Source organism: Ambystoma mexicanum, chromosome 14, assembly GCF_040938575.1.
Source record: "Ambystoma mexicanum isolate Mex_15411 chromosome 14, UKY_AmexF1_1, whole genome shotgun sequence".
NCBI classification, from domain to species: domain Eukaryota; kingdom Metazoa; phylum Chordata; class Amphibia; order Caudata; family Ambystomatidae; genus Ambystoma; species Ambystoma mexicanum.
In genome coordinates this window covers 393,769,845-393,797,753 of record NC_090940.1, presented here as the reverse complement: position 1 = coordinate 393,797,753, position 27,909 = coordinate 393,769,845, and the positions used below count along the sequence as shown (strand labels likewise).

Here is a 27,909-nt window from a genome sequence, read left to right as displayed (position 1 = left end):
GGGTCGGGTAAGAGGAAGGGCGAGCACCCGGCGAAGCTCCAGGAGAGGCCCCGGTCGAGCTCGAAGGCCCCATCGGAGGGGGAGCGAGGCAGTGTCCCCCCCCCCTCAAGGATAAGGCGGTGAGCGCACCTAAGGTGGTGAAGGCCTTAATCCATCCGGCCAAGCCCTCTATCGATACTGTCGCGGCGGCCCTGGCTCAGCCTGTGGAGGCTACACCAGCGGTGGCGACCTCGGGGCTCAGAGTCTCCCTGCCACCTCGGAGGGAGTCCTCTTTTGTGCCCATCGATAGGACCCCCGTGAAATCCCCGGCGGGGAAGAAAAAGGGGGGGCAGGGCGTCGTCGTAGATTCGGCCTCAGAGGAAGAGCTGATCGAGGTCTTAAGCCACGGCCTTGGCGTGGATGAAGACCGGCCCGTCGGGATGGATCCCGACGCAGGTGACGACGACAGCGTCGAGGGTGATGACGGGGCCCCTGATCGCCCGTCGGATTCCCCTCTGCCAGCGCCACAAGACAACTCGGCAGCCATTTTGTTGGCTATACAGTCCTTATGCTCAGAGATAAGGACGAGACTACCGTTGCCGACGGAGGAACCTCTCCCGTCGGGGGATCCTGAGCCGGGACCTTCGGGTGTTCCCCCGCCCAAGAAGAGAAGGATTCACCCTCCACCTCCTTTTCAGCCGTCGCGACCCGTCCAGCCGAGGGGATGATACGGGGACTGACACGGCAGCGACGGGTACGGACGACGAGGTATACGACGAGGATCTGCCGTCGTCACCTCCCACCAGGGCTTCTCCGCCCGACGAGATTGGATCGTTCCACTCCATGATCACCAGGGCATCCGAGCTTTTCCAGCTCTGCCCTGAGGAGAAGAAAAAGGAAGGATTCCTTTATCAACGGCGCGAGGCCAAGAGGAAGACGGTCCTCGCGGTGCCTCTACTGGACGACATTTGGGATGAGGGCATCGCCCTCCTCAAGAACCCTTCCACGACGCCAGCTAGAAGAGACCGGTACGAGAAGAAGTACCGGGTCCCGGACGCGGCCCCCCTGTGCCTCCGGGCGCAGCCTACCCCGGACTCCGTCGCCTCCGCGGCGGCCAGGAAGAAAGCGGGGGGGGGGGGTTGCGGCCTCCACATCGACTTCCCCACCGGACGGCGAGGGAAAGAAATTGGACGCTATGGGACGCAGGGTCATCTCGTCTGCAGCGACGACGATTAAAGCGGCCAACGCCTTGGCTATCGTGGCCCGCTACGACAGGGAGCTATGGTACAAACTGGCTCCCCTGCTGGACTTCCTACCGGACAACAAGAGGGCGGATGCCCTGGAGATCCTACAGGAAGGTGAGGTGGCGTCGGACCACGCCATCACTATTGCGACGGACATCGCCGACACTGGGTTTCGCCAGTTGGGCAACGGCGTGTGCCTTAGGCGGCGTGGATGGCTCAAGGCTACGGACTTCCGTCAAGACGTACAGACCAGAGTCCTGGACATGCCGTTCGATGGGAACAACCTGTTTGGGAAAACAGTGGAAGATTCCCTTCAGGCCATTAAAGCGGACACTGACGGCCCGGGCCCTTGGGGTTCTGCAGCAACGACGGACGCCCTTTCGGAGCAGCGGAGGCAAGGGCGCCTCCAAAGGTTCCTGCGGCGGTTTCTCCACCTACCGTCAAGCGGCCCGCTCGTCGTCTCAGGAGGCCTACAGAGGACGAGGCAAGTCTGGCGGACCCCGCCGTCGTCGCCAAGGAGGTCAAGGCGGCAAAGCCTCGTCGAAACAGGATTGAACCGGCCGTGGGGTCGGGCCCCCGCCGAAGCACCCCGGTGGGAGGCCGGCTGGCGAGCTTCGTCAGCGTGTGGGAGTCCATCTCCACCGACCGTTGGGTGCTGGACGCCTTAGCCCGGGGCCACGCGCTCGAGTTTCAAAGAAGGTGCCCGCCGTCCCCCCCGTGGCAAGGAAAGAGCTTCACGTCCCTCAGCTTCTCCTGGAGGTAAAGGCAATGCTCAGGAAGGGCGCCATCGAACTCGTCCCTCCTCGTGAAGAAGAAGACGGGAGGATGGCGCCCCATCCTAGACCTGCGACGTCTGAACAAGTTCATCAAGGCGCAGAAGTTCCGGATGGTCACTCCAGCACGTCCTGGGTCAGCTGGAGGAAGGAGACTTCCTGTCGTCGTTGGATTTGGAGGATGCCTACTTCCATATTCCCATCCTAAAGGGGCACCGAAAATTCCTCAGGTTTGTGGTCCAAGGGCGTCACTACCAGTTCAAAGCCCTCCCCTTCGGACTACGGTCGGCACCCAGGGTATTCACCAAGTGCCTCACACCGGTGGCGGCGCAGCTGCGCCGCGAGGGGATCCACGTCTACCCCTACCAGGACGACTGGCTCATCCGAGCCAAGACGAGGGAGCTCGCCGTGGAGCACACGGCAAGGACCGTCCAACTTCTCACGGACCTGGGATTCTCCGTGAACTACGCCAAGTCTCACCTGGTACCCGCGCAAAACGCACTGTTTCTGGGAGCGAAGCTCGACACAGTGTCCCTTCTGGCCTCCCCGTCGGAGGAAAGGACCAGGTCCATCCTGGGCAAGGTACAGCGGATGTTGGTTTCCGACGCGGCCAAGGTGAGGTCCATCAAGTCCCTCCTCGGAATGATGTCTTCTTGCATCTACCTCATTCCCATGTGCAGGCTCTGGATGCGCCCGTTGCAGGAGTTCCTGGACGCGCGCTGGATCCAAACGACGGGCGGCTTCGAGGAGAGGATCCCACTCGACGAGTTTCCACCGAGCGGTCCGGTGGTGGGGCACCCGCGCGCATCTGGCGGCGGGCATGGACTTCCAGACCCCAGACCACCAGGAGACAGTGACCACGGATGCCTCCCTGGAAGGGTGGGGAGCGCACACCGGAAATCTGCACGCGAGAGGCCTTTGGCTCCCGACGGAGAAGTCCCTCCATATCAACGTCCTGGAGCTCCGTGCAGTGTTCTGGGCCCTCAGGTCCTTCCTTCCGTCCCTCAAGGGCAAGGTGGTGAGGATCTTCACCGACAACACCACCACCATGTTTTACATCAGGTAACAGGGCGGAACCAGGTCCCCAGCACTGTCCAAGGAGGCGCAGGACCTGTGGCATTGGGCCGTCGCCCAAAGGATGTTTCTGGTGCCGTTTCATCTGGCAGGGATAAAAAACACCATCACCGACTCACTCAGCAGGGAGCTGCGCTCGTGCCACGAGTGGGAACTACGGCAGGATCTAGTGGATCGCCTCTTCCGACGGTGGGGCACACCCCAGATCGACCTGTTTGAGACGGCGACGAACTCCAAGTGCCGGAGGCTCGCCAGCAGGTTTCCCCAGGCGAGGAGCATGGGCGATGCTTTCTCGTTTCCCTGGGAGGGCCTGTTCCTCTACGCGTTCCCTCCTTTGCCACTGCTAATCCGGCTCGTCAACCAGCTCAAGAAGTCACGGTGCAGGATGATCCTCGTCGCACCTGCGTGGCCGAGGCAGATATGGTTCCCGGACCTTCTGGACTTGTCAGCGTCCCCGCCAATCAAGCTGCCGGGGGACGCAGATCTACTATCCAGGGAAGGAGGCGCCATCCTCCACCACGACCCGAAATCGCTGAACTTGCAGGCCTGGCTCCTGCAGCGCTAGAGTTTGGAGGATATGACATACCGGCCGACTGCAGAGAGGTTCTTGCAAAGGCCAGGGCGTCCTCGACTCTTAAATGCTACGGACACAAATGGAAGAGGTTCTCTTGTCTGGTGCCACGCACAGAAGATTAACCCTCTACGGATTACGGCTCCCCAGGTACTGCCGTACCTGCTGACGCTGGCCAAAGCTGGACTGGCACACGCGTCTATCAAGATTCATCTTGCTGCGATCTCCCGATACACCAGAACCACGGGCCGGACGTCCTTGTGGTCTCATCGTCTGGTGAAAGAGTTCATGAAGGGACTGTTCAGATCGTTCCCGCCGGTGAAGGCGCCGGCCCCGGCGTGGGAGCTCAACGTGGTGCTGACCAAGCTCATGGGACCTCCGTTCGAGCCTCTGCACTCGGCCCCGTTGAAGTTTCTGTCGTGGAAAACAGCGTTGCTTGGGCCATCACCTCCGCACGACGGGTGGGAGAGATCCAGGCCCTTTCCTGCAAGGCCCCGTACTTGACTTTTCACGACACGAGGGTAGTGCTCAGGACGCACCCCTCCTTCATGCCCAAGGTACCGTCGGACTTCCATCTCAACGAACCCTTGGTGTTGCCTGTGTTCTTCCCGTCGCCTTTGTCGCCGGCTGAGAGGACTTTGCACTCGCTGGATGTGGCTAGAGCGCTGAAGTTCTACGTGGACCGCACAAAGTGTTTTCGGAAGACGTCACAACTCTTTGTGAATTTTGGACCTGTCAATCAGGGGAAGGCTCTCTCGAAGGCTTCCATTTCCAGATGGCTCTCCGGCTGTATCATGTACTGTCATCGGTTGGCAAACCGACCGCTGCCTGGCCGTCCGAGAGCCCATTCCACCAGAGCGATCGCAGCTACCACGGCGTTCCTTTCTGGTGTGCCCTGCTGGACATATGCAGGGCTGCTACGTGGAGGTCGACGCACACCTTCACGAAATTCTACTGCGTCGATCGGGATTCCAGGGAGGAGTCCAGGGTCGGCCAAGCAGTGCTGCGCAACCTGTTCGCCTGAGGTGAGCCTGGTGAGGAGGTAAGATGCTTAATGTTGAGTTTATGTGATGCTTAATGTTGAGCCTTTACCACCTCCTGTGGTTGTGCATGTGTGTACTGCTATGTATTCTTTATTCATGAGCATGTGAATCCATGCCAGACCCCATGCTGGAGAAGGAACAAGTTACTTACCTGTAACTGTTGTTCTCCAGCATGGGTCTGGCATGGATTCACATGCGAACCCTCCCGCCTACCCCTCTGCGGCTCTTCACTTGGTCATACTGCCACTTCACGTGCTTCCAAATCTGAAGATGGCTGCCAGAGGCGGTACTTGGGTAGAGGGCAGTCATTGGCTGTGGTCAGTATGACGCAGAGACCAGTGATTGGTTATTGCTACGAAAGACAGATCAGAAACGAAACTGATACTGGTTTTTTCTTTACCGAGGATTCCCAGCCTGACGGGGAATATTCATGAGCATGTGAATCCATGCCAGACCCATGCTGGAGAACAAGTTACAGGTAAGTAACTTGTTCCTACCTGGTAACGTTCTTTCGATGGGATGGTCCGACGACGTATTCCATATCGCTCCCTCCCTACCTTCCCCGCTGTAGATTTTCTTATGCGATTGCAGCTTGCGTTCCTCAGGGCCTTGTGTGTCTGACTGGCAGAAAACTGGTGTCACACGTTCTGGGGGAAAAAACTAAAACTGAGGCTACGGGCGTCGTGCGTCCTACTTATCACATCGGGTGACGTCATAGGTTGTTCGTCCTCGGGGACGACGCATCGACGCAGACGCCGAAAATTTTCCGAAGCAGCACAGCTGTGGACATTATCTGTCATAGATATATAGATATGGAATACGTCGTCGGACCATCCCATCGAAAGAACGTTACCAGGTAAGAGAGTAAATTGTTCTTCTGGGGGCACTAATTCGGACGGAAGACGGTCTTGTCTTCGCCTCCAGCGAGAGGGTTCAGAACATGCTCTCTCAGATTGCACAATATGTAGCCAGTCGAGAGGTGACTGTACGCAAAGCCATGCGGTTGCTGGGGATGATGGCGTCATGTATATACTTGGTTCCCCACGCGCGGCTGCGCATGGTTCCCATGCAAGAGTGGCTCAACAGCCAGTGGTGTCAGGCCAGCAGACAATGGGAAGATCTGGTAGATCTTTCTGAAGGGGAAAACCTTCACCACCCCTGCTGTGGAAGCCACTCTCACGACACTCTCTCACGGGGTGGGGGGGAGGGGGGGTCACCTGCTTCAGCAGACGGCACACTGAGTGTGGTCCCCTCAAGTAGTTTCCAATCATATAAACTTACTGGAGCTATTAGAAGTGTTCAAAGCATTGAAAGCCTTTCAGGTACAACTGCAAGGGAAGACGGTGCTGATCTTAACCGACAGCACTACTGCAATGGATTACCTGAACAAACAGGGGGGCACGCACTCTCCAGGGCTATCCAAGCTGTCCCAAAACATTTGGATATGGGCTCTCAAACACAAGATGTTTTTGTTGTCCCAACATGTTCCAGGGTAACTCATTATTCTAGCAGATGTACTCAGCAGAGATTTTCCTCTGCCAGAAGAATACGAATGGCGACTGCACAAAGACATTGTATCCAGCCTCTTCGCAGAATGGGGGTTCCCAGAGATCGACCTGTTTGCTGCTCAGAACGCCCAATGCCAAGACTACGCCTCCAGGTACCCCCAGAACCGGTCCAAGGGGAACGGTCTCTGGATAATTTGGTCGGGGAAATTTGTCTACGCTCCACCCCCCCCTCCCCCCTCCCCCCCCCGACTCCCCTTCTCATGTGGGCCCGCCAACCCTGGTTCGTTCACCTGATGGCAATGTCCCTCTCCCCACCAGTCAAGCTGCCCTGCCCGTACAACATGTCTCAGGACAAGGGGGAAACCCTACACCCGTGCCCCCAAACCCTGAATTTAGCAGCCTGGCTCCTGAGATCATAGAGTTTGGACACTTGCAACTCCCTCAGAGGTGCATGGACATACTCGGGGAAGCGAAGAAACCTAATGCGTTATTGCTACGCTAGCAAGTGGAAACTTTTCGTCATCTGCTGCAATTCCAAGGGTGTCGATCCTATCGATTGCTCACCCTCACACATTGTGTTGTATCTAACCCATCTGTTGGACTCTGGGTTAGTCTTTATTCCCTAAAGGTTCATCTGGCTGCTTTGTCAGCCTACACCACATCACAGCAAAAGGTATCGTGGTGGAAGATACCAGGATTAAAGCCTTTATGGAAGGAGTTAAGAGGATTTATCTTCCCATCTCTCACCCAGCCCCTGGATGGGATCTGAATGTGGTTTTAACCAGGCTCATGGGCGCTCCCTTCGAGCCTATGCATAAAGCAAGTCTGAAAGACCTGACTTATAAAACCCCCTTCCTAGTGGCTATCACTTCTATCAGAAGGGTTAGCGAACTAGAGGCTCTTTCTGTTTTAGACCCCTTTGTTACAGTCCAGAAAGATGAGGTAGTTCTGCGCACACATCCCAGGTTTGCGCCTAAATTTATTTCCAAGTTCCATGTGAAGCAGTCAACCGAACTACCCACTTTCTTCCAGAACCCTACTAACATGGCCGAAAGAAGCCTTCACACACTAGACGTGCGCAGGGCAGTCATGTTTTACCTGTCAAACTAAACCACTAAGAACGACTAAACAATTCTTTGTTTCAGTGGCAGCTGGTAGAGAAGGGGATGCTGTCTCTAAATCAGCTATCTCAAGGTGGATTGTCAAATGTATTATACTATGTTTCTCCAGCATGGGGTCTGGCATGGATTCACATGCTCATGAATATTCCCCGTCGTCAGGCTGGGAATCCTCGGTAAAGAAAAAACCAGTATCAGTTTCGTTTCTGATCTGTCTTTCGTAGTAATAACCAATCACTGGTCTCTGTGTCATACTGACCACAGCCAATGACTGCCCTCTACCTAAGCCCCGCCTCTGGCAGCCATCTTCAGATTTTTACCACACGTGTTCATGTGTTGGGATCCTCGTGCTATTGCTCTCGAGCGTTAGTGCTATTTTTTCACGTTTTTCTCAAAAACTTCGTTGTTTTCGGTCAAAAGAGCCTCAAGCTCCACCGACTCTCCATCCGATCAACGGGGACCCGTGTCGGATTCGTCTGCGCCCCTCAAGGGTGAAGATTTCGTCGAGCTACGCTTTTGGAGGACTCCAGAAGTTTCCTCAAGCCCGTCCCGGACATGGCCCAGGAGAAGGGAAGCTCGACGCCCGGAAAGCTGTTCAGGGTCTGCCCTGGATGCCAGCTGCAGAACGTCTTTAAGGAGGACGAACACTCCTTTTGTCTCTACTGCTTACATGAGGACAAGACGCACGTGGAGAAGGACTGTGCGTTTTGCGGCAACATGTCGGAGCGGACCATGAAGGACCGCCATCAACGTCTCGCCAACTGGCTGGAAGGGAAGAGCCCGTCCGGCGAGAAGAAGAGGAAGAAATCCGAGCGGTCTTCTAAGACCTTTGAGGACGCCCCGGCGACGGGGGTCCAACACAAGGCCAAGCACCGCGAGTCCGCTGGCACCGGGAGCGCCGAGCGGTCGGGCTCTACGGGCGCCAGGCAGGGCGCACCCTCCCCGGTACCATCAACCACGAGCCAACGCTCTGGGTCGGGTAAGAGGAAGGCCGAGCACCCGGTGAAGCTCCTGGAGAGGCCCCGGTCGAGCTCGAAGGCCCCATCGGAGGGGGAGCGAGGCAGTGTCCCCCCCCCCCACCCCCCCCTCAAGGATAAGGCGGTGAGCGCACCTAAGGTGGTGAAGGCCTTAATCCATCCGGCCAAGGCCTGTATCGAGACTGTCGTGGCGGCCCTGGCTCAGACTGTGGAGGCTACGCCAGTGGTGGCGACCTCGGGGCTCAGAGTCTCCCTGCCACCTCGGAGGGAGTCCTCTTTTATGCCCATCGATAGGACCCCCGTGAAATCTCCGGCGGAGAAGAAAAAGGGGGGGGGCAGGGTGTCGTCGTAGACTCGGCTTCAACCTCGGAGGAAGAGCTGATCGAGGTCTTAAGCCACGGCCTCGGCGTGGAAAAAGACCGGCCCGTCGGGATGGATCCCGACGCGGGTGACGACGACATCGTCGAGGGCGCCGACGGGGCCCCTGATCGCCCGTCGGATTCCCCTCTGCCAGCGCCGCAAGACAACTCGGCGGCCATTTTGTTGGCTATACAGTCCTTATGCTCGGAGATAAGGACGAGACTACCGTTGCCAGCGGAGGAACCACTCCCGTCGGGGGACCCAGAACCGGGACCTTCTGGCGTTCCTCCTCCCAAGAAAAGGATTCACCCTCCACCTCCTTTTCAGCCATCGCGCCCCGTCCAGCCATCGCGCCCCGTCCACCACTCGAGGGGATGATACGGGGACTGACACGGCCGCGACGGGTACTGACGACGAGGTCTACGACGAGGATCTTCCGTCACCTCCCACCAGGGCTTCTCCGCCCGACGAGATTGGATCGTTCCACTCCATGATCGCCAGGGCATCCGAACTTTTCCAACTCTGCCCTGAGGAGAAGAAAAAGGAAGGATTTCTTTATCAACGGCGCGAGGCCAAGAGGAAGACGGTCCTCGCGGTGCCTCTACTGGACGACATTTGGGATGAGGGCCTCGCCCTCCTCAAGAACCCTTCCACGACGCCAGCTAGAAGAGACCGGTACGAAAAGAAGTACCGGGTCCCGGACGCGGCCCCCCTGTGCCTCCGGGCGCAGCCTACCCCGGACTCCGTCGTCTCCGCGGCGGCCAGGAAGAAAACGGGGGGGGGGGGTGCGGCCTCCACATCGACTTCCCCGCCGGACGGCGAGGGAAAGAAATTGGACTCTATGGGACGCAGGGTCATCTCATCTGCAGCGACGACGATTAAGGCGGCCAACGCCTTGGCTATCGTGGCCCGCTACGACAGGGAGCTATGGTACAAACTGGCTCCCCTGCTGGACTTCCTACCGGACGACAAGAGGGCGGACGCCCTGGAGATCCTACAGGAAGGTGAGGTGGCGTCGGACCACGCCATCACTATTGCGACGGACATCGCCGATACGGGATTTCGCCAGTTGGGCAACGGCGTGTGCCTTGGGCGGCGTGGATGGCTCAAGGCTACGGACTTCCGTCAAGACGTACAGACCAGAGTCCTGGACATGCCGTTCGATGGGAACAACCTGTTTGGGAAAACAGTGGACGATTCCCTTCAGGCCATTAAAGCGGACACGGAGACGGCCCGGGCCCTTGGGGTTCTGCAACAACGACGGCCGCCCTTTCGGAGCAGCGGAGGCAAGGGCGCCTCCAAAGGCTCCGGCGGCGGTTTCTCCACCTACCGTCAAGCGGCCCGCTCGTCGTCTCAGGAGGCCTATAGGGGACGAGGCAAGTCGGGCGGACCCCGCCGTCGTCGCCAAGGAGGTCAAGGCGGCAAAGCCTCGTCGAAACAGGATTGAACCGACCGTGGGGTCGGGCCCCCACCGAAGCACCCCGGTGGGAGGCCGGCTGGCGAGCTTCGTCAGCGTGTGGGAGTCCATCTCCACCGACCGTTGGGTGTTGGACGCCTTAGCCCGGGGCCACGCGCTCGAGGTGCCCGCGCGTCCCCCCCGTGGCCAGGAAAGAGCTTCACGTCCCGCAGCTTCTCCGGGAGGTAAAGGCGATGCTCAGGAAGGGCGCCATCGAACTTGTTCCAAAGAGGCTTCGGGGCTCCGGAGTTTACTCGAGATACTTCCTCGTGAAGAAGAAGACGGGAGGATGGCGCCCCATCCTAGACCTGCGACGTCTGAACAAGTTCATCAAGGCTCAGAAGTTCCGGATGGTCACCCTCCAGCACGTCCTGGGTCAGCTGGAGGAAGGAGACTTCCTGTCGTCGTTGGATTTGGAGGATGCCTACTTCCATATTCCCATCCTAAGGGGGCACCGAAAATTTCTCAGGTTTGTGGTCCAAGGGCGTCACTACCAGTTCAAAGCCCTCCCCTTCGGACTACGGTCGGCACCCAGGGTTTTCACCAGGTGCCTTGCACCGGTGGCGGCGCAGCTGCGCCGAGAGTTGATCCACGTCTACCCCTACCTGGACGACTGGCTCATCCGAGCCAAGACGAGGGAGCTCGCCGTGGACCACACGGCAAGGACCGTCCAGCTTCTCACGGACCTGGGATTCTCCGTGAACTACGCCAAATCCCACCTGGTACCCGCGCAAGACGCACTGTTTCTGGGAGCGAGGCTCGACAGTGTCCCTTCTGGCCTCCCCGTCGGAGGAGAGGACCAGGGCCATCCTGGGCAAGGTACAACGGATGTTGGTGGCCGACGCGGCCAAGGTGAGGTCCATCAAGTCCCTCCTCGGAATGCTGTCTTCCTGCATCTACCTCATTCCCCTGTGCAGGCTCCGGATGCGCCCGTTGCAGGAGTTCCTGGACGCGCACTGGATCCAAACGACGGGCAGCTTCGAGGAAAGGATCACACTCGACGAGAGTTTCCGACGAGCGATCCGGTGGTGGGGCACCAGCGCGCATCCGACGGCGGGCATGGACTTCCAGACCCCAGCCCACCAGGAGACAGTGACCACGGATGCCTCCCTGGAAGGGTGGGGAGCGCACACCGAAAATCTGCACGCAAGAGGCCTTTGGCTCCCGACGGAGAAATCACTACATATCAACGTCCTAGAGCTCCGTGCAGTGTTTTGGGCCCTCAGGTCCTTCCTTCCGTCCCTCAAGGGCAAGGTGGTGAGGATCTTCACCGACAACACCACCACCATGTTTTACATCAGGAAACAGGGCGGAACCAGGTCCCCAGCACTGTCCAAGGAGGCGCAGGACCTGTGGCATTGGGCCGTCGCCCAAAGGATGTTTCTGGTTCCGTTTCATCTGGCAGGGATAAAAAACACCATCGCCGACTCACTCAGCAGGGAGCTGCGCTCGTGCCACGAGTGGGAGCTACGGCAGGATCTAGTGGATCGCCTCTTCCGACGGTGGGGCACACCCCAGATTGACCTGTTCGCGACGGCGACGAACTCCAAGTGCCGGAGGTTCGCCAGCAGGTTTCCCCAGGCGAGGAGCATGGGCGATGCTTTCTCGTTCCCCTGGGAGGGCCTGTTCCTTTACGCGTTCCCTCCATTGCCACTGCTAATCCGGCTCATCAACCAGCTCAAGAGGTCACGGTGCAGGATGATCCTCGTCGCACCTGCGTGGCCGAGGCAGATATGGTTCCCGGACCTTCTGGACTTGTCAGCGTCCCCATCAATCAAGCTGCCGGTGGACGCGGATCTACTCTCCAGGGAAGGAGGCGCCATCCTCCACCACGACCCAAAATCGCTGAACTTGAAGGCCTGGCTCCTGCAGCGCTAGAGTTTGGAGGATACGACATACCGGCCGACTGCAGAGAGGTTCTTGCAAAGGCCAGGGCGTCCTCGACTCTCAAATGCTACGGACACAAATGGAAGAGGTTCTCTTGTCTGGTGCCACGCACAGAAGATTAACCCTCTACGGATTACGGCTCCCCAAGTACTGCCGTACCTGCTGACGCTGGCCAAAGCTGGACTGGCACACGCGTCTATCAAGATTCATCTTGCTGCGATCTCCCGATACACCAGAACCACGGGGCGGACGTCCTTGTGGTCTCATCGTCTGGTGAAAGAGTTCATGAAGGGACTGTTCAGATCATTCCCGCCGGTGAAGGCTCCGGCCCCGGCGTGGGAGCTCAACGTGGTGCTGACCAAGCTCATGGGACCTCCGTTCGAGCCTCTGCACTCGGCCCCGTTGAAGTTTCTGTCGTGGAAAACGGCGTTTCTTGTGGCCATCACCTCCGCACGACGAGTGGGAGAGATCCAGGCCCTTTCCTGCAAGGCCCCGTACTTGACTTTTCACAACACGAGGGTAGTGCTCAGGACGCACCCCTCCTTCATGCCCAAGGTGCCGTCGGACTTCCACCTCAACGAACCCTTGGTGTTGCCTGTGTTCTTCCCGTCGCCTTCGTCGCCGGCTGAGAGGACTTTGCACTCGCTGGATGTGGCTAGAGCGCTGAAGTTCTAGGTGGACCGCACGAAGTGTTTTCGGAAGACGTCACAACTCTTTGTGAATTTTGGACCCGTCAATCAGGGGAAGGCACTCTCGAAGGCTTCCATTTCCAGATGGCTCTCCGGCTGTATCATGTACTGTCATCGGTTGGCAAACTGACCGCTGCCTGGCCGTCCGAGAGCCCATTCCACCAGAGCGATCGCAGCTACCACGGCGTTCCTTTCTGGTGTGCCCCTGCTGGACATATGCAGGGCTGCTACGTGGAGGTCGACGCACACCTTCACGAAATTCTACTGCGTCGATCGGGATTCCAGGGAGGAGTCCAGGGTCGGCCAAGCAGTGCTGCGCAACCTGTTCGCCTGAGGTGAGCCTGGTGAGGAGGTAAGATGCTTAATGTTGAGTTTGATGTAATGCTTAATGTTGAGCCTTTGCCACCTCCCGTGGTTGTGCATGTGTGTACTGCTATGTATTCTTTATTCATGAGCATGTGAATCCATGCCAGACCCATGCTGGAGAACAACAGTTACAGGTAAGTAACTTGTTCCTTCTCTCTTGCTAAGAGAGAACTGCCCTTCAAGCCTAGAGCACATTCTACTCAAGGCACTGGGGCATCCATAGCATTCATTGCAAATGTTCCTCTTGAGTCCATTTGCAAAGCGGCAACCTGGAGTTCTGTACACACCTTTACAAAACGCTATTGCCTAGGCACTCATTCTAGGTCTGATTCTCAGGTGGGACCAGCAGTACTAAGACATGTTTTCTCTACTTTTCCTTCTCACAACCCACCTCCAACTCTGGGTACTGCTCGCTAGTCTATGCACAGCTTGTGAATCTAAGCAGATACAATCATCAGAAATGCGATTACGGCAAGTAATGCATGTCATATTTTTTTGATTCCCGCAACTTACTGTATGTTTGGTTAATTGAGGGAATAAAACTCGGTGCCTATCAATAAAATGAAACACTAACCAATTAACAGCATGTTGCCTCAATTTGTAAACCAGTTGATGTTTTTAATATTAATTTGCATTCATTCTTTACAAACCTTTGCAAAATTAAAACTATCCAAGCGATTACTTCATAACCAAAGATGAGGGGGGGGGGGGGGGGTGAAACATCTTGTGTTGGCCCATGTTGTACACCTAATCACTGTCCTGGGATTTAGCCTCTCGTCACATTGCATTCCAGTATTTCTATTCATCTGATTGTGGTTTTATTTTTTCACTATAAATGCCCTACAAAAATACAAAATCATGAGTTATGAGCATATTTGCAAATCATCTCATCCTTACCCAGGACTACTCGCGCTTTGCTTCTTAATGTTAGATAATGTAGTCTTTAGTTTCCATTCATAGAAAGAATTTAGGCAGTTTTGACTGACTGGAAGGAGAAGCACAAAGCATTTTTATTGGAAGTCTAATTTGAAATCCATACACCTTTTCCCCAATCCCATACTTTACTTCTGCCCTTGCTTGTTTGGGGTAGGTCAGCGTTCCATATGATGTCCCTTCTGGCTCAGCCAAACGTTTTCAGCACCCTTCACAAAACATGGAAAATCCCGACATTGGCACTCATGCAGAGAATACTTGCCAGACTAACGCGCAGGTTGCATGTAGGTGGAAAACTAAAGATGGAATTGGAAAATGTCTAAATCTTAAGCCTAAACCATTCCAAACTGCGCAACTAGAAAATGAGCGCACAGGCTTTCCCACTTGACCAGTCTCTCTGATCCTGGGCGAACCGCTCTAGCTAAATGGGTCTTCTTTTATTTGGCTCTCAAAATTGGGATAATGGATGGGAGATTCTAAGTATTCCCTACACAACAGATTACAGGGTGGGCTCCATATAGTATAGTAACATTTATTCATGAGGTACATGCCAGAGGCCTCAGCTTGTTCATGGGATCCTCACTTCTGACCCACAATCGTTTTCTAACAGAAAAGCAACATAGGTTTTGTTATGAAAGAAAAATAGTTTTCATTTTCTTTTTTCTCCAAATGGGGCCATCTCCCAGGACATGTGCTAGAGGGGCCTGCTGCACCACGGGGGCCCCTTTTACGACCGTGAAAGACGAGTAGCCAATCCTTTTCCTGTATAGGATTAAGGGACCGTCTCGGTCTGTCCCATTTGGTGCATGACAGGATCTTCCACATCGAGCTAATTTTTTTTTTTTACTGATCAAAGCCTGTGTCTTGCCAATGTAAGTTCCTCACAGATGCCCGCCATGACTTTAGCCACTGCCTATATTTGGCTTTTATTTCCAAGGCCTGTGGTCTTGCGCCCCCAGGATGTATTCCCCCCCCCCCCTCCTCCAAGTCATCTTAATTTGCGTCTCCTGGATAGTTTAGCATCTGTCTTTATTTACATGCTTCTCAATTAGTGCCAGGTTGTCCAGTTGGTCAGACCCAGCTGTTATCGCAAGTCCCTTAACCCAAGTCTTTATTTCATCACAATTGGCCGAGGGCACCAGTCCATATCTCTAGCTATTGCATTTTTAAATAAATGATTGGCTTTATTGTTACTGGTTGTCCAATTAATGCGATTTCCTGTATGGTTGCCAAAAGCCCCACTGCAGGATTTGATCTCGGGGCGTTCACAGGGGAGTTCTAAGCTCGGGGACAGGGTGGCGTGATCACTATAGGGGTTTGGTTCGATTTTTAATTTGCTTTCTCTCCTCATGCATGCGTTGTTTCCAAAATAATAATCTAAAATAGCTCAGCTCTTGCTCGAGCTCCATGTGAACTGCCCCAGGACGTCTCCCTCAGTTCTCCCATTCGTCATGGTGAGATTCCAATTTTTTTAGGAACTGCACCCATAGGGAGCCCTTGTCATTGCTCACTTTTTGTAGCATACTACTGGGTCTTGACGCATGTTTATACAATGGGCATTCCACATCATCCATACATTTAGCATTCAAATCCCTCCACCCTGCCCAAAGGGTAAGTCGCTCATCTTGGCTTAATTCCTCTGTCAATAGCTCACTCAGGAATATTGAATGCCCTCCACGTTCACATCAGTTGGATATACATGTTTACCGTCACTAAGTTGAGCTCTTGATTGGATTTGTTGAAAGTTATCTCCACCCACACCGTGATATTATTTGAGGGTGTCAACATATGGGAAGCTCCTAAGGTTATCGCTGATGCTTATTATGAGCCCTCTATACTGCCTGCCTTGGGGCAGGGCCCTTTTGGCCATTACTTGATAGACTTGGTAACCCTAGAAAATCAAGGTGGTCTCCAGCCAGGTTTCTTTTAACATACAAAATGTCTGACTTTGCGAGTAGCAGGGCAGATCCTGCTTCACTCACTATGTCCGAAGCCCCTGGTGGTCCAACTCGTGGTACACCCTCACGGTCTTGGTCTTTATAATGAGTTGTCAATACTTTTTTGATATTTGATTTAGTATATAGTTCCAAGCATTGTGGCACATTGTTACCTCTGATACGCCTTGTTGCACTGGAGTAATCACAACGCACTGGTAATTTGTAACCTAAGGCACTTAATGATTCTGCACACATCCACAGTAGAGAGGCTGCGGATGCAAAATGAATCTATGCCCATTTTGTCTCAATATACCATCCTGGGGGTGCAATCTGAAGCATATATCGACTGCAAATAGATGATAGATTGGGGCTAGATGCCCAAATGTGCAGTTGGATTCAAAAAAGGGCTATAGGATGTAGGATTACGTTATCAAAGGACCCAGTGACGCCTATTCATTTTTGGTTGTACTCTAATGAGATGGACGAGGAGTCGCAGAGACATGGTTGGAAGGGTGTTCCAGGGCCCGCCGAGGTTGTACAAATGTAGGTTGGTCACTGGATAAGGCCATGCTTTTCCTCATCCCCACTGCTGCACTTCTTCTACTGGTCACTGGGTCCAGTAGATCATAGGCACATATTGCCTTGTTTTCCACAGGATGAGTAGTACACATTTTAGGCAGAAATTGGTGGTCCCTGTGGTCATCCATTACAGATCTGCTGACGATCTGTATTATCCATGTCCTTCCGCACTTGTAAATAAGATGGCTTATCCAGCACCAAGGAAGTGGGGTATTTTTTTAAGGCTCTATTTATTTATCCAATGGTCCTCTTAGGGTCACTTGCCTTTTGGCTCCACCCCCTGGTTTTAATGATTATCCTTGGACCCCTGGGCAGGTCGCATGGTCTTCTATCCTTATGTCGAGGTGGCTTTACCGGAGGGAGCTGAGAAGCACTACGGAAATTGACCTGCTTTGTGCGATTAGTTGTATGGCCACTATTGTGCTTTTTTAGCACTCTCCTCCCTCTCCATCATGAAGATTTCACTGCAGAGAGCATCAAGGGCATCATCGTCGTTTTCTTCAAAGATAGTTAACACATCTGGATTATGATTTGCAGGTGAGGATCGACTGTCTATTATAGCCTTCCCAGTTACCCGACTCAACACCCCCTTCCCACTGGGGCATTCTAGCGGTTCCAGGCCTACTTTATGCTGTAGTCACAATGTTGGCTCTTGATAGACAGATGTAGTCTTGGTATGAGAATCCAGCAGAATGTCTGCGATTCTGTCTGTGATGTTGATCCGCCGCAATGTCAGATTAGAGCGTTTGTAAAGCACTTAGTTTATTCAATATTAGAGACAATTGTAGGATAAACTGTGTGGCGCTGCCTTGTCTTGTCATGCTGTATTCTTGGAATGCCTTCTACTGAGGAATCCCTTTCATCTGATGTTGATTTGTCAACCAAGTCTATCAGGTTAGGGCTGTTGGACAAAGAAGATGCCCTGTTGTTTTTTGTCAGTGCCAAATTAGGCACCAGTGAATTACGCTTAAAAGGTCTGCACATTTTAAGCAATGAACTTTTGTTTTCAATTGAAGAGATAGAACTCCGTATTTGTTTGTCAAACTCTTTGTTACCGGAGGCATTAGTTTTTGGCCCTGGAGGACAGGTTGCCGTCCATGTTTGTCTGGTTGTTGGCCCCAAAAGATTCTGTGGGGTAACACCTTTCAGTTTGGGCACTGAGCTGAAAAGAGGAAGGGAGTGAAATTATTCTCCGGCGAACCACCTTGAAGAAGCCAGTCGGGGTTGCTTAGATTCCAATTTTAACCCTATATGTTGGTCTAGGGTTTTTGTCCCAGTGCTAGGGGTAACCTCTCCTGTTATTATGTAGTGTGGTTGCTCCACAATTTAGTTTTTCACTGGCTTTGTGATGGCCCAGTGTCGGCACATAATATTTCGGGGTTAAATGTATCTAGAACAGCAGGGTACAAAGTAAGAAAAAAAGGGATGGGTAAGGAACAAGGAACAAAAGTGATCACAAAAAACAAGAAAAAATAGAGGGACCGGGGGGAGGCGGGGATAGAAGGGGGGTTCTAGTACCAACAGTCCCCACCCTTATCACAGCTTCCTTGTTTCCGTCAGGTTGTTAGAGATCACTCAGCTGAGTATAAAGAGGTGGTTCAAATGAGCATTGTCCCGCAGTCGCCGGCCTCCTATTGCATTTAGATGTTTTAGTAACTGCAATTAGCAGTGAAAGCTTCCCTCCGGACTGAGCAATTCGTTTGAGCTGGGTTTCCCTGTAGGCTACTGGCGCTCAGTCTCACCTGGTTTGTCTTGGGGTGGTGGTGTTGTCGGGCACGCAATCTATGCCTCTTCTCCTGGGCTACCCAGTCCTGCTCCATCTGCACCTGCTGCAGTATATGCTTCAGAGCGCCACTCCAAAGGTAGCCGGGGTGTCTTGCGTGGCTGGGTGTGCTTTCAGTAGGAAAGTGTGAAATCCACAATGTCTCTGGCAGTGGCAAATCGGGAGTCTGATCATGTGGCCCCTGTTGTAGCACCCACACCGAGACACTGTGCCTTGCTCTGCCTGGGGAGAGGCTTTTAAGGTCCGCCTCCAGCAAAGTTCACAACAATCAAGGAAAGACTCTGGTATGTTAGCAAAATGGCGTTCCACACCACAGACACTCTGCCTCACTCTGTTCTAATATTAAAGCACCTTCCTCTGGCTTGGCTCTGCTCGTACCATTGACCTCAACAGCTCCATTGAATTGCAATTGCATGTATGTTTATGGTTTATCTGTAGGGCTGTAGGAATGTTGTCTGTTCTTGCAGTCCCTTTATTGCCATATTAGAAGATTACATAGCTAAATCTCAGTCTTATCAATTTTGATTTTAAGAAGGGACATCTGTTTTTTTGCCACTACACATTTTATCTTTCAGACTTGGATAGTCCTGTCCGGCTATTAAGGCCCAGATACCTTTTTGTGAGGGGGCGGGGGCTTGGGAAGATGTAGGTGTTCCACAATGTCATTATTTGTATCTTTTTATCCTACTTCAAGCTTTTTTCACATGCTGTTTGGTATGTTCTTATTTTGTCCTGAGAATCTGTTTGTATTCATTCTGTGGGGTCACAGCTGTGTAATGTTTTTACCTTTTGTCACTTTAATTGCAATAGCATTTCTTGGCTGATGAATGAACAAATTTGATTTGGACTTCCGTAAAGCCATACCAATAGATTATAGATGCAATATTTTTTTAATATATCAGAACTTACGAAGTCGGTTATTGTCTTTTCTCTCCAATAAAGATGATGGGCGTACAAAGCCTATCCCACGAAAGGGACATGTGGAGAACTTTGAGCCAGCGGATAACAAGTGTCTCCTGAGAGCGACCGATGGCAAGAAGAAGATTAGCACAGTTGTAAGTGGAAATGGAGGGAAGGGAGTAAAGGAGTTGTGTGAATGGAAGAAGCCAATTTTAGCCTGCTGTCATTGGGGGGTTGTACATTCAAACATTGAGTAGTTGGACCTGCCTTTTCTTTACCCAACCCCAATTTTCCATCTATAACATGAACTGTACATAAGACTTTATAGACCTTATGTTGAGGACCTTTTGACTGCTTTCATGGCATTTCTTCATCTTACCTCAAGAACAACTTAACTTTTCTCAGCCCATCATTACTATATGCTTTCCTATTAGCTCAGGTATTTGTTGTGACACTGCATGAATGTCAAGAGTAATAGTATTTGCAGAAGCATAATTATTCATGCCATACAGAAATCTGGCTTTGTACTTGGTTGCTGTAATAGTTTGCACTTGCAACAGGGTTTGATATGTTTTTTTTCAAGAAGCAGAGGGGTGTACTGGTGGTAGTTTGATAATATGTTGTGATCACACAATTCCTCTTCTTACATTGTTAATGCAAGGGACCATGCAATGCTATGACATTAAGACACTGCATTAGTACTTTAATGAGTTGGCAGCAAGAGTCCTACTACAATAGATATTCTCAGTAGGGATGAATTGAATGTCTTTGCATGAAGTGTTCAAAATTAGTTGTTTTTCTTCTGAGGCACAACTGCCAAACTCACTAACGAAACAAACAAAGATGGAGGAGGCTAGTTGTACATTGCTTAAATATTATTCAGCCGTTTCTCTTGTACAAAAGTACAGTTTAAAACGCATTCAGGCTTCTTAGAGTGTTGTGCAGGCCTTCCTTAAAACAGTCTTGGACAGACCCACATAGGATTCAGTGGAGATCCCTTGTTTAGAGGAATGTTTAATGTCTGTAAGGTCGTGGGGCCAAGATGTACACGCAAATTCCAAGTTTCTGGATGCAGGGTAACACTGACAAGATGTGGAATCCCTATAGGCAGCTAAGCATTGAGTCGGTAGTGAGTGTGTGGTGCAAATGTGTGAAACTTAGTTGCATGAAACTTCAGTCTACAAACATTGAACTGCTGTGCCTAAACCTTTGGAAGGCTGCTTTGTGCTGACTGCTGGACTCCTGCTCCACCTGCACCAAGATTTGAGCCGGTCTTCATTATGTTAGCAGTTTGTGGGATGAGGGCGGAGACTCGAGTTTGAAGTGTAGAGGAGGTCCCAAATATGGCCCGCACTCCAGTCGCCCATTTTGGAGTACCAGGAACATTGAAACCGAGAGATGTGAAGTACGATGAGCAAATAAACCAGCAGAGAGCCACACTAGGGCTCTGTCCAGTGCCAATCAGAAGAGCAACACCTATTGAAGCGCCAATAACCAGACAACCATGGGGAGTAAGCTATCCATTGAGACAACCATACCAGCAAATGACAAGAAATGAAGATAGTTTAGATATGGTCCCAGAAGAAACTCAAAAGGCCTTAATGGAAGACGAATAACATCACAAAGGCCCGGACAGACGTACAGATGAAGAACGACAACCAAAAAGATGACGCACAAAAACGAAATTCCATGGATAAGGATATCACAGACATAGAAGAAGTGACGATGTTGAAATATAAAGAAACGTAACTGTAAAGCAGGATGAAAGTATTCAACCAGCCAACGCCTGTACATAGGCTTGTAACACAGGAAGCTAAGAAAACAGTGTGGCTTGCTATGCTGAGTAGAAGAATAGAGCGGCAAGCGCCAACTATATATATATCTACCTCAACGAAGCACATTAAAGTGCAGTCCACTTTATACAAAAGCAGAATTAACCCAGGTTACTAAGGGTCAAACAGGCCTGGATTCTTATTCCAGATATAAGGCGGAATCGAAACTCAGTAAGGAGCATGCTGTGCCTGGGAAATCGAGGTCAACCCATGAGAGGAAGGCGGACAGTAACTTCGGACAGTCAAAACTTAAGAGCAGAGCAGCCTGCCCCGTGAAGGTCGAGATAAGGGGGCCCAGGCAGGTGGCAGCTGAAAAAGAGAATTAAATGCACAAATCGAAGGAAACCAAAGCCGATTCTCGGTGTGCTAACACATGACCAGCCAAGCGACAAGAGGTACCAACGTCTGATGTCACCCAAAGCAGGAGATAACATAACTTTTCCTGATAAGAAGCTACAGTTTTGAGGTCAACCATAACCAACTAATTGACACATAGCCCTAAAGTACTGATTGATGGAAGGGAGGCTGGGTGAATCTTGGGGCATACTGCATCTGGGTGACCATGCTGCTAATTAAAGTGGAGATTTATGCTTAGGGTTGTAGCCAGCCCAATCACAGTGGGCCAAATAATCTAAGGTCCTATAGATAGTAGAACCAATGAGACATCGTACCTTTTAGTGACGTTTGCATAAGTAATGTAGAGGGAAGGGCGTAGACACCCACCCGATCAGTTATCCAATCCTCACACTGTTACCATATACAGATGTAGCACCTATACTTGTTAACTTTTCCAACCAATAGAATTGCATGACAAACTTTGTTACACGTCAAGGATGACTAATTTAGACTATAACTATTGCTGTTTGAATGAAGATTGTTGGGAGTTGAAGAGAGACAGGCCATCGCATCCTTGTGGATCTCCATGTTTCCCCGTTTTTTGTACTCGTCATTAAACAGACTCCCCTTTGCCAAACCATTTAAGTTGTCCTTATTGATTGGTGTTGGAGTTAGAAATCCTGCACCCCTTTCACCTCGAGGTGCAGCTATCTTGTCTTAAAGTACTTGAGGGCGAGCTCTGATTCTGTTGGCTGGTCAGCGGTCACTCTCCCTCCTGTACACTTGGTGGCAGAGGATGGTTGGAAACCATTGATTAAAATAAGACACCTATTGACCGTCGACACAAAGTAACTCTAGGTCTTCGGCAATATCACAAGCCCTTCGCCATTCGGCTGAGTAGACTGTGAAGCTTCCCGTGGACAATGGTAGTGTAATTGATCTAAAACTGCAGTGGGGCCTGAAGGGACCAGTTTTTAAAAAAACATAACCCTTCCCATTCCTACGGGCAGTGGATCAGGTGGAAGTCTGAAGGAGGTGGAAACTGAGGCGGTGATCCCGAGGGTCCAGAGAGGAACGATGTGAACGGTGAGTGAAATAAAGAATGCTTTGGCAAATTTCATAGGCGTTACAACAAGTAAGGGAAAAGGTAACGGAGCGAGGTGGGGAAAAAACAAAGTAGTCAGAAGTAGAGAAGACTGTGTGTGTGTGTATGTATATATATATGTTTGAATAAATGAAGAATACCGGGCAGACACCTGAGAAGTGAGAGGGTACCAGGGCAGACACCTGAGAAGTGAGAGGATTCGCCTTATTCCTGCACTTTAATATAGCGGTCAGAAGAAACCTGAACTCAGAGCCCCACATAATGGGGACTAGGCTACCACCACATTGAACAGGGATTCGTTTAAACTCCATGTAGGGATAATAATTGGAGACAGAGATATTTGTGTCCAGCTGGTGTCGGTCTAGTCTGTTAAGTTTCTGTCTTACATGTTCTGTTGTGCCATCACATGTGGAGGAATTCTTTTTGTGTGGTTTGATTGAGACCTGATTAAGATTTGCGCGATTCGATAGTTGAGATGGAATCCCACACAAATTGATGGTTTTGAGTAAATTGGTGATATAAAAAAAAAATTGCCTGGAAAAAATTGGATTGGAGCTTGGTGTTTGGTGCTCCCTCATATTGTTGGAAGCGTTAAAGTTGCATGAAAGCATTGAAAAGCATTGTGTAAGAGGAATAGAAACAGATTTAAGCATGGAAAACATTACTCCATTAGCACACTTATGTAAGCAACTTCCAAAACACGCACCCAAGCTTAAGAAATATAGCACCGAGTGGGTTAAGGGTACAACCCACAATATGTTTATGCTATGGCTACAAAATGGGTCTCTATCAAAAGCAGTCTTACTACATATGACGACGTACTTGCATGCCACATACACAGGCAAGAAGCTAGAGAAACGCCTTGCTGTTTTAGAACTCTGGAAAATGTTCGACAGCCAAAGGAGGAAGAGCCACCAACCCGAAGAGAGTAAGCCTGAGGGACTCTACCCATTAAGGGAGCTTAAAGCAGCCACAGGGTACAGCAACCCCGCATACGAGTCACCTACTTACATTAGTGACGATAATCAAGGGAAGGATAAGGACTCTAATCTCACCTACATAGTCCCGAGGGACAAGGGGAGACACGATGATGAAAGAAAGGATCAAGCCCAGACCGGTGCATCTCTTGATAAGGAGAGAAGTGGAAAGGAAGTGAAGACAGAACTGATGAGATGGCATTTGCAACAAATCTTATTGAAATTCGATGGGAAAGGAAGTGATGATGTGAGACCTAAGGAGAGGTGAGATGAGGCACAGACAAAGGAGAAAGAGGAGGAGTTAAGGGACGAAAGGATAAGGAGGAAAGATGGGCTGAGGCGAGAACAGCAATATCGCGAAGAGCAAGAAAAAAAAGTTTGATCGCAAACAGAGCAGCCTATGACAACGACAGACAAACGGCAAAGGTTGGAAGAAGAGCAAAGGGTACGTGAAATAAGGATAAGGAGACGAAGAGATACGATGGGCAGATGAACGTAGAAATGAAGAGAAGGGAAGAAGATAGTCAGAGAAGAGGCGAGGAAGTGCAAAGAATTTGATGATATTGAACGTAAGCATAGACAGAGGGCACGCGATCTTGAATATTTAGAGAGGGAGGTTAAAAAACCTGATCCAGTGGTAGACTGGGAAGACATTGAGGAATTCTTTCACGCATACGACTCAGTACCAGGCACGTCTAGGGCAAATATTGAAGATTATTTTAACACCAGAAGCATTGGGGAAACGATCGATAAAATATATGATGAAATGGGGCTAGAACAATTACCCCAAGGTGAGGGGGAGTGCACTCAGCTATATGGCACAGAGGATGTCAACCGAAGTAGTGGGAGTAGGAAATTGTCCCTGGATAGATTAGAAATCAGTAGAAATGATGACACAAGGAGTTGCGTGAATTGGGAACAACCAATGTCCGACTCTGAAGAGGAGTGCGGGGCAAATGAAGAAGGGAGACGGCGCAAAAGACCCCCCCCCCCCCACCCACCCCAAGGGATAAAGGGGTACGATGGTCAGATGCTAGCCAGTCCGCACCGAGGGCATAGTCAGCCGCACAATCTGACCGTTATGAAGGAACACCCCATGGTCGGAGGGGGGGGGGGGGGTGTCATCACCACCCTATGTAGACAGATTGAGGACATTGCCAGGTAGACGCGATGCGGGAATACTACCTCGGCGATGGACAGGAGAGCTATGAGAGAAGAGCAAGAAGGCTGCGCATTCCAATTTCCGCTACTAGAAAAGGGCGGAGCAAGACCAAAATATATTCCATGGTCACACCTGGACCGAGTGAACCTGAAGAAGCTTCCGATGCTGACATCAGGAGCCGGAAAATGGATACATGAGTTAGAAAAAATGACAGGAGGAAACACACTAGCTATAGGGGACATTAAAGGTCTCGCGATCGCCATACTTGGTGAGGGAGCAGACAATGTGTGGACAAGGCCAGGTTACCCTGGTATAACCACAATTAACACTTGCACGATGGCGTGCCATTTAACAATTGCAGAGCAGCAGTATGGAAGGCGGTACAGGTGCTTTACCCAGACACTTCTGATATGGGATCTATAATGACTCGAAAAATGAAGGAGTCGGAAGATCCGTTAGTTTTTATCCAGAATTTTCAAGACGCGCGGGTGCTCGAAACGCATGAATCTTGGACGAAATTCATACCTGTGTTTTAGCACATATTGTGCCAAGGGTTGCCAGAACCAGTGCAGAAACAGCTCAAGAAATTGGTAGGAGTTAAGGCTAAACCTTGGGCAGAAATACAGCTAACTATCGCACATTACTATAGATTGTTACAAGAAAAGAATCAAAAAAAGGAGGCGACTCGAAAGGGTGAGGAAGCGAAGCTGGTACAAAGAAAATAGAGTATGGTCTTGAAGGAGCCATGCTAACCAGCGTAGCTGAACAAAACATGCAACAGGTGGCTAACCCACAACAGAACAACCAGGGTAATGTAGGATTTTACCCGAGGGGAAGAGGTTTTAGAGGAAGAGGATGGCGGAGCAATCGGGCAGGTTTCCAAGGTAATCAAGGAGGCTTTCAAACCGTGCAAAATGGTAATTCGGTTATGTCAAATGGAAATAAAAAATTGTGCCACCACCAGTATGTTGGCTGTGTGGACTGACCAAGCATTTGGCGCACACGTGCAGAAGTCCAGGCACGTGGAAGAATAGCCAAGGAATGGGAGCAGGCGCAGCAAATCCACCTGCGTTCCCACAACAGGGCGTTGCACAGAATCATACAGTGCAGCATCAAGTGCAAGGAGTGCAGCAAGGGGTGCAACTACATAATATAGGGAATCTTCCACAAGGACAACCCTAACGGGCACCACCACAACTGCCACAGACCCAGAACCCTGGAAGGGGAAACACTGGGAATGGGTAAAATCTGCAAGTGCACAGTGGGGCAAACTTACACATTAGGACAGCTCACTTGGAACCCTGATGTGCTCTATCCTGGTATCAGTGATACCAGACCCTCATAGGGAACCTAGGGTGAATGTCGTTATAGGGGGTAAAGAATCGTCCTCCCTAGTGGACACGGGTGCAACACACTCGTGCATATGTGAAGGCAAATTTTCCTTGTCCGGCGAGACCATAGGAGCTCAGTCGAGTTCCCTTTACGGACGCACTCTGTCTCCATAGGAGACTGCGGCATGAATGTACCTTTATATTATGTTCACGCCAGACCCCTGTAAACATTTTGGGTCGAGACTTAATGACAAAATTGAAGACTATTTTGTTCTCCAAGGAGGGCATAGTATGCTCTACTTCGGGAATGCATTATTTGAATGTATGCAAAATAATTAGCATACTGAGGACGCATAGACATTAGAGCTATACCGTTGGACCCAGAAGTTTTCGCATATGGCATGCGTGTGCTTATGGCAGAGTACCAGGCCTCACAGACAGAACTACGAGAACCCCCAATGAGTTTTTATTCAGACCAAGAATACCTATGCATGAAGAGGAGGGACAAGTATTTCTCTTGATGCATGCTGCAGCAGTGCGAGGGAAGGTAGCATTGGTCGACGGATATGATGATGAAGGCAGGCAATGGTGCTCGATCATCGCCATTGAAGAAGGTTATCGAGTGACTGACGTCACTGATGACGATCTGTGTGAAGAAAAACCAGACTAAGAGACAAGGGTGGAAGTAAGTCTCATCTTTTGGGTAAAAATGATTAGAAGAGAAGTGCCTCAGAGAATGATGTTGGCGCTGAAGGGCCTGGAATATTTTGATGAGGATATAGCCAAAGTACCTGTCTCAGTATGTACTACAGGACCCTATGACGTAGGCCTCTTGAAGGGGGTGGGAGAAGTGAAAATTAAACTAAAGCCAGGAGCAATTTTGTTGAGAGTCGGACAATATCCCATGTCCAGAGAGGCAGACGAAGGGATTTTTAAGACTGTCAGCCATGATGGACCAGGGCATCTTAGTGATGTCAGTCACCATGTAGTACAGCGGTTTACCCTGTCAAAAAAAATCAAAGGGAGGGTCCTGGCATTTAATCCAGGATTTACGAGCATTAAACGATATTGTTGAAGCAGAGTTCCCTTTTAGTCCCTAATACATCTACAATCCTATCTAATATACACGTCTAGGCAAAATATCTCACGGTGATGGACTTGAAAAATGCTTTTTTCTCAATCCCGTTGCACCGTGACTCGCAAGATCTGACGTCATTCACGTTCCGACAAATGCATCTGAAAAGCACAATGCTGCCGCAGGGGTACTGTGAGTCCCTGTCCATCTTCAACAGAGTCTTGCAGATGAACCTAAGCAATATTGCATTAGAAAGTGTTGTCTTGCAGTATGTGGATGACTTTCTGCAGTAGCACAGAAGAACAATGCAGGCACGATTCTGTTCAGCTACTGACTATACTGACCGAGAAAGGATATAAGGTTGACAAGGAAAAGCTACAATACTGTTAACAGGAAGTGCTGTACATAGGCCAACTGATCTCTCATGAAGGGAAGAAGTTGACCCCAGAAAGGGCTGAAGCAATATTGAACACAGCTAAGCCACACACGATTAGAGCTTTCTAGGCCTGTGCAACTATTTTAGGGCATGGGTTTTCAATTACAGCTCATATACCAAGCCTTTACTCCAGGCCCTATAGAAGGCCCAGGTGACAAAGGAAAAGATTGGTCTGTGGCAATAGAAAAAGGGAGAGCAATTTGTACGGCTCAATTTCTTGGAATTCCTAACTAAGCAGAGGAATTCTACCTGTTTTCGCACACAAATGTCAGCATCATGACGGCAGTGCTCGCTCAAAGAACCTCGTTGGGCTACAAGCCCCTGGCATATTACAGTGGGAACCTGGACCCAGTAATGAAAGGTCAATTCCCATGCAAACAAAGTTTAGCTGCCTCAGCATTCGCCGTAGAGAAGGCAACAACCATTGTAATGGGATGTTCCATGACGTTATACGTCAAGCACTCATTTGCCATATTAG

The 27,909-nt window shown here is 51.0% G+C and overlaps 1 protein-coding gene across 1 annotated transcript in view; it reads left to right on the top strand.

Moving 5' to 3' along the window:
- The window catches only part of SRP14 (signal recognition particle 14), a 149,984-nt gene that overhangs the window by 73,939 nt on the left and 48,136 nt on the right, over positions 1-27,909 (top strand). Inside the window, exon 3 of the mRNA XM_069637514.1 lies at positions 19,220-19,332. Coding sequence (XP_069493615.1) covers positions 19,220-19,332 — 113 coding nt within the window. The remainder of the gene's footprint in view (positions 1-19,219; positions 19,333-27,909) is intronic.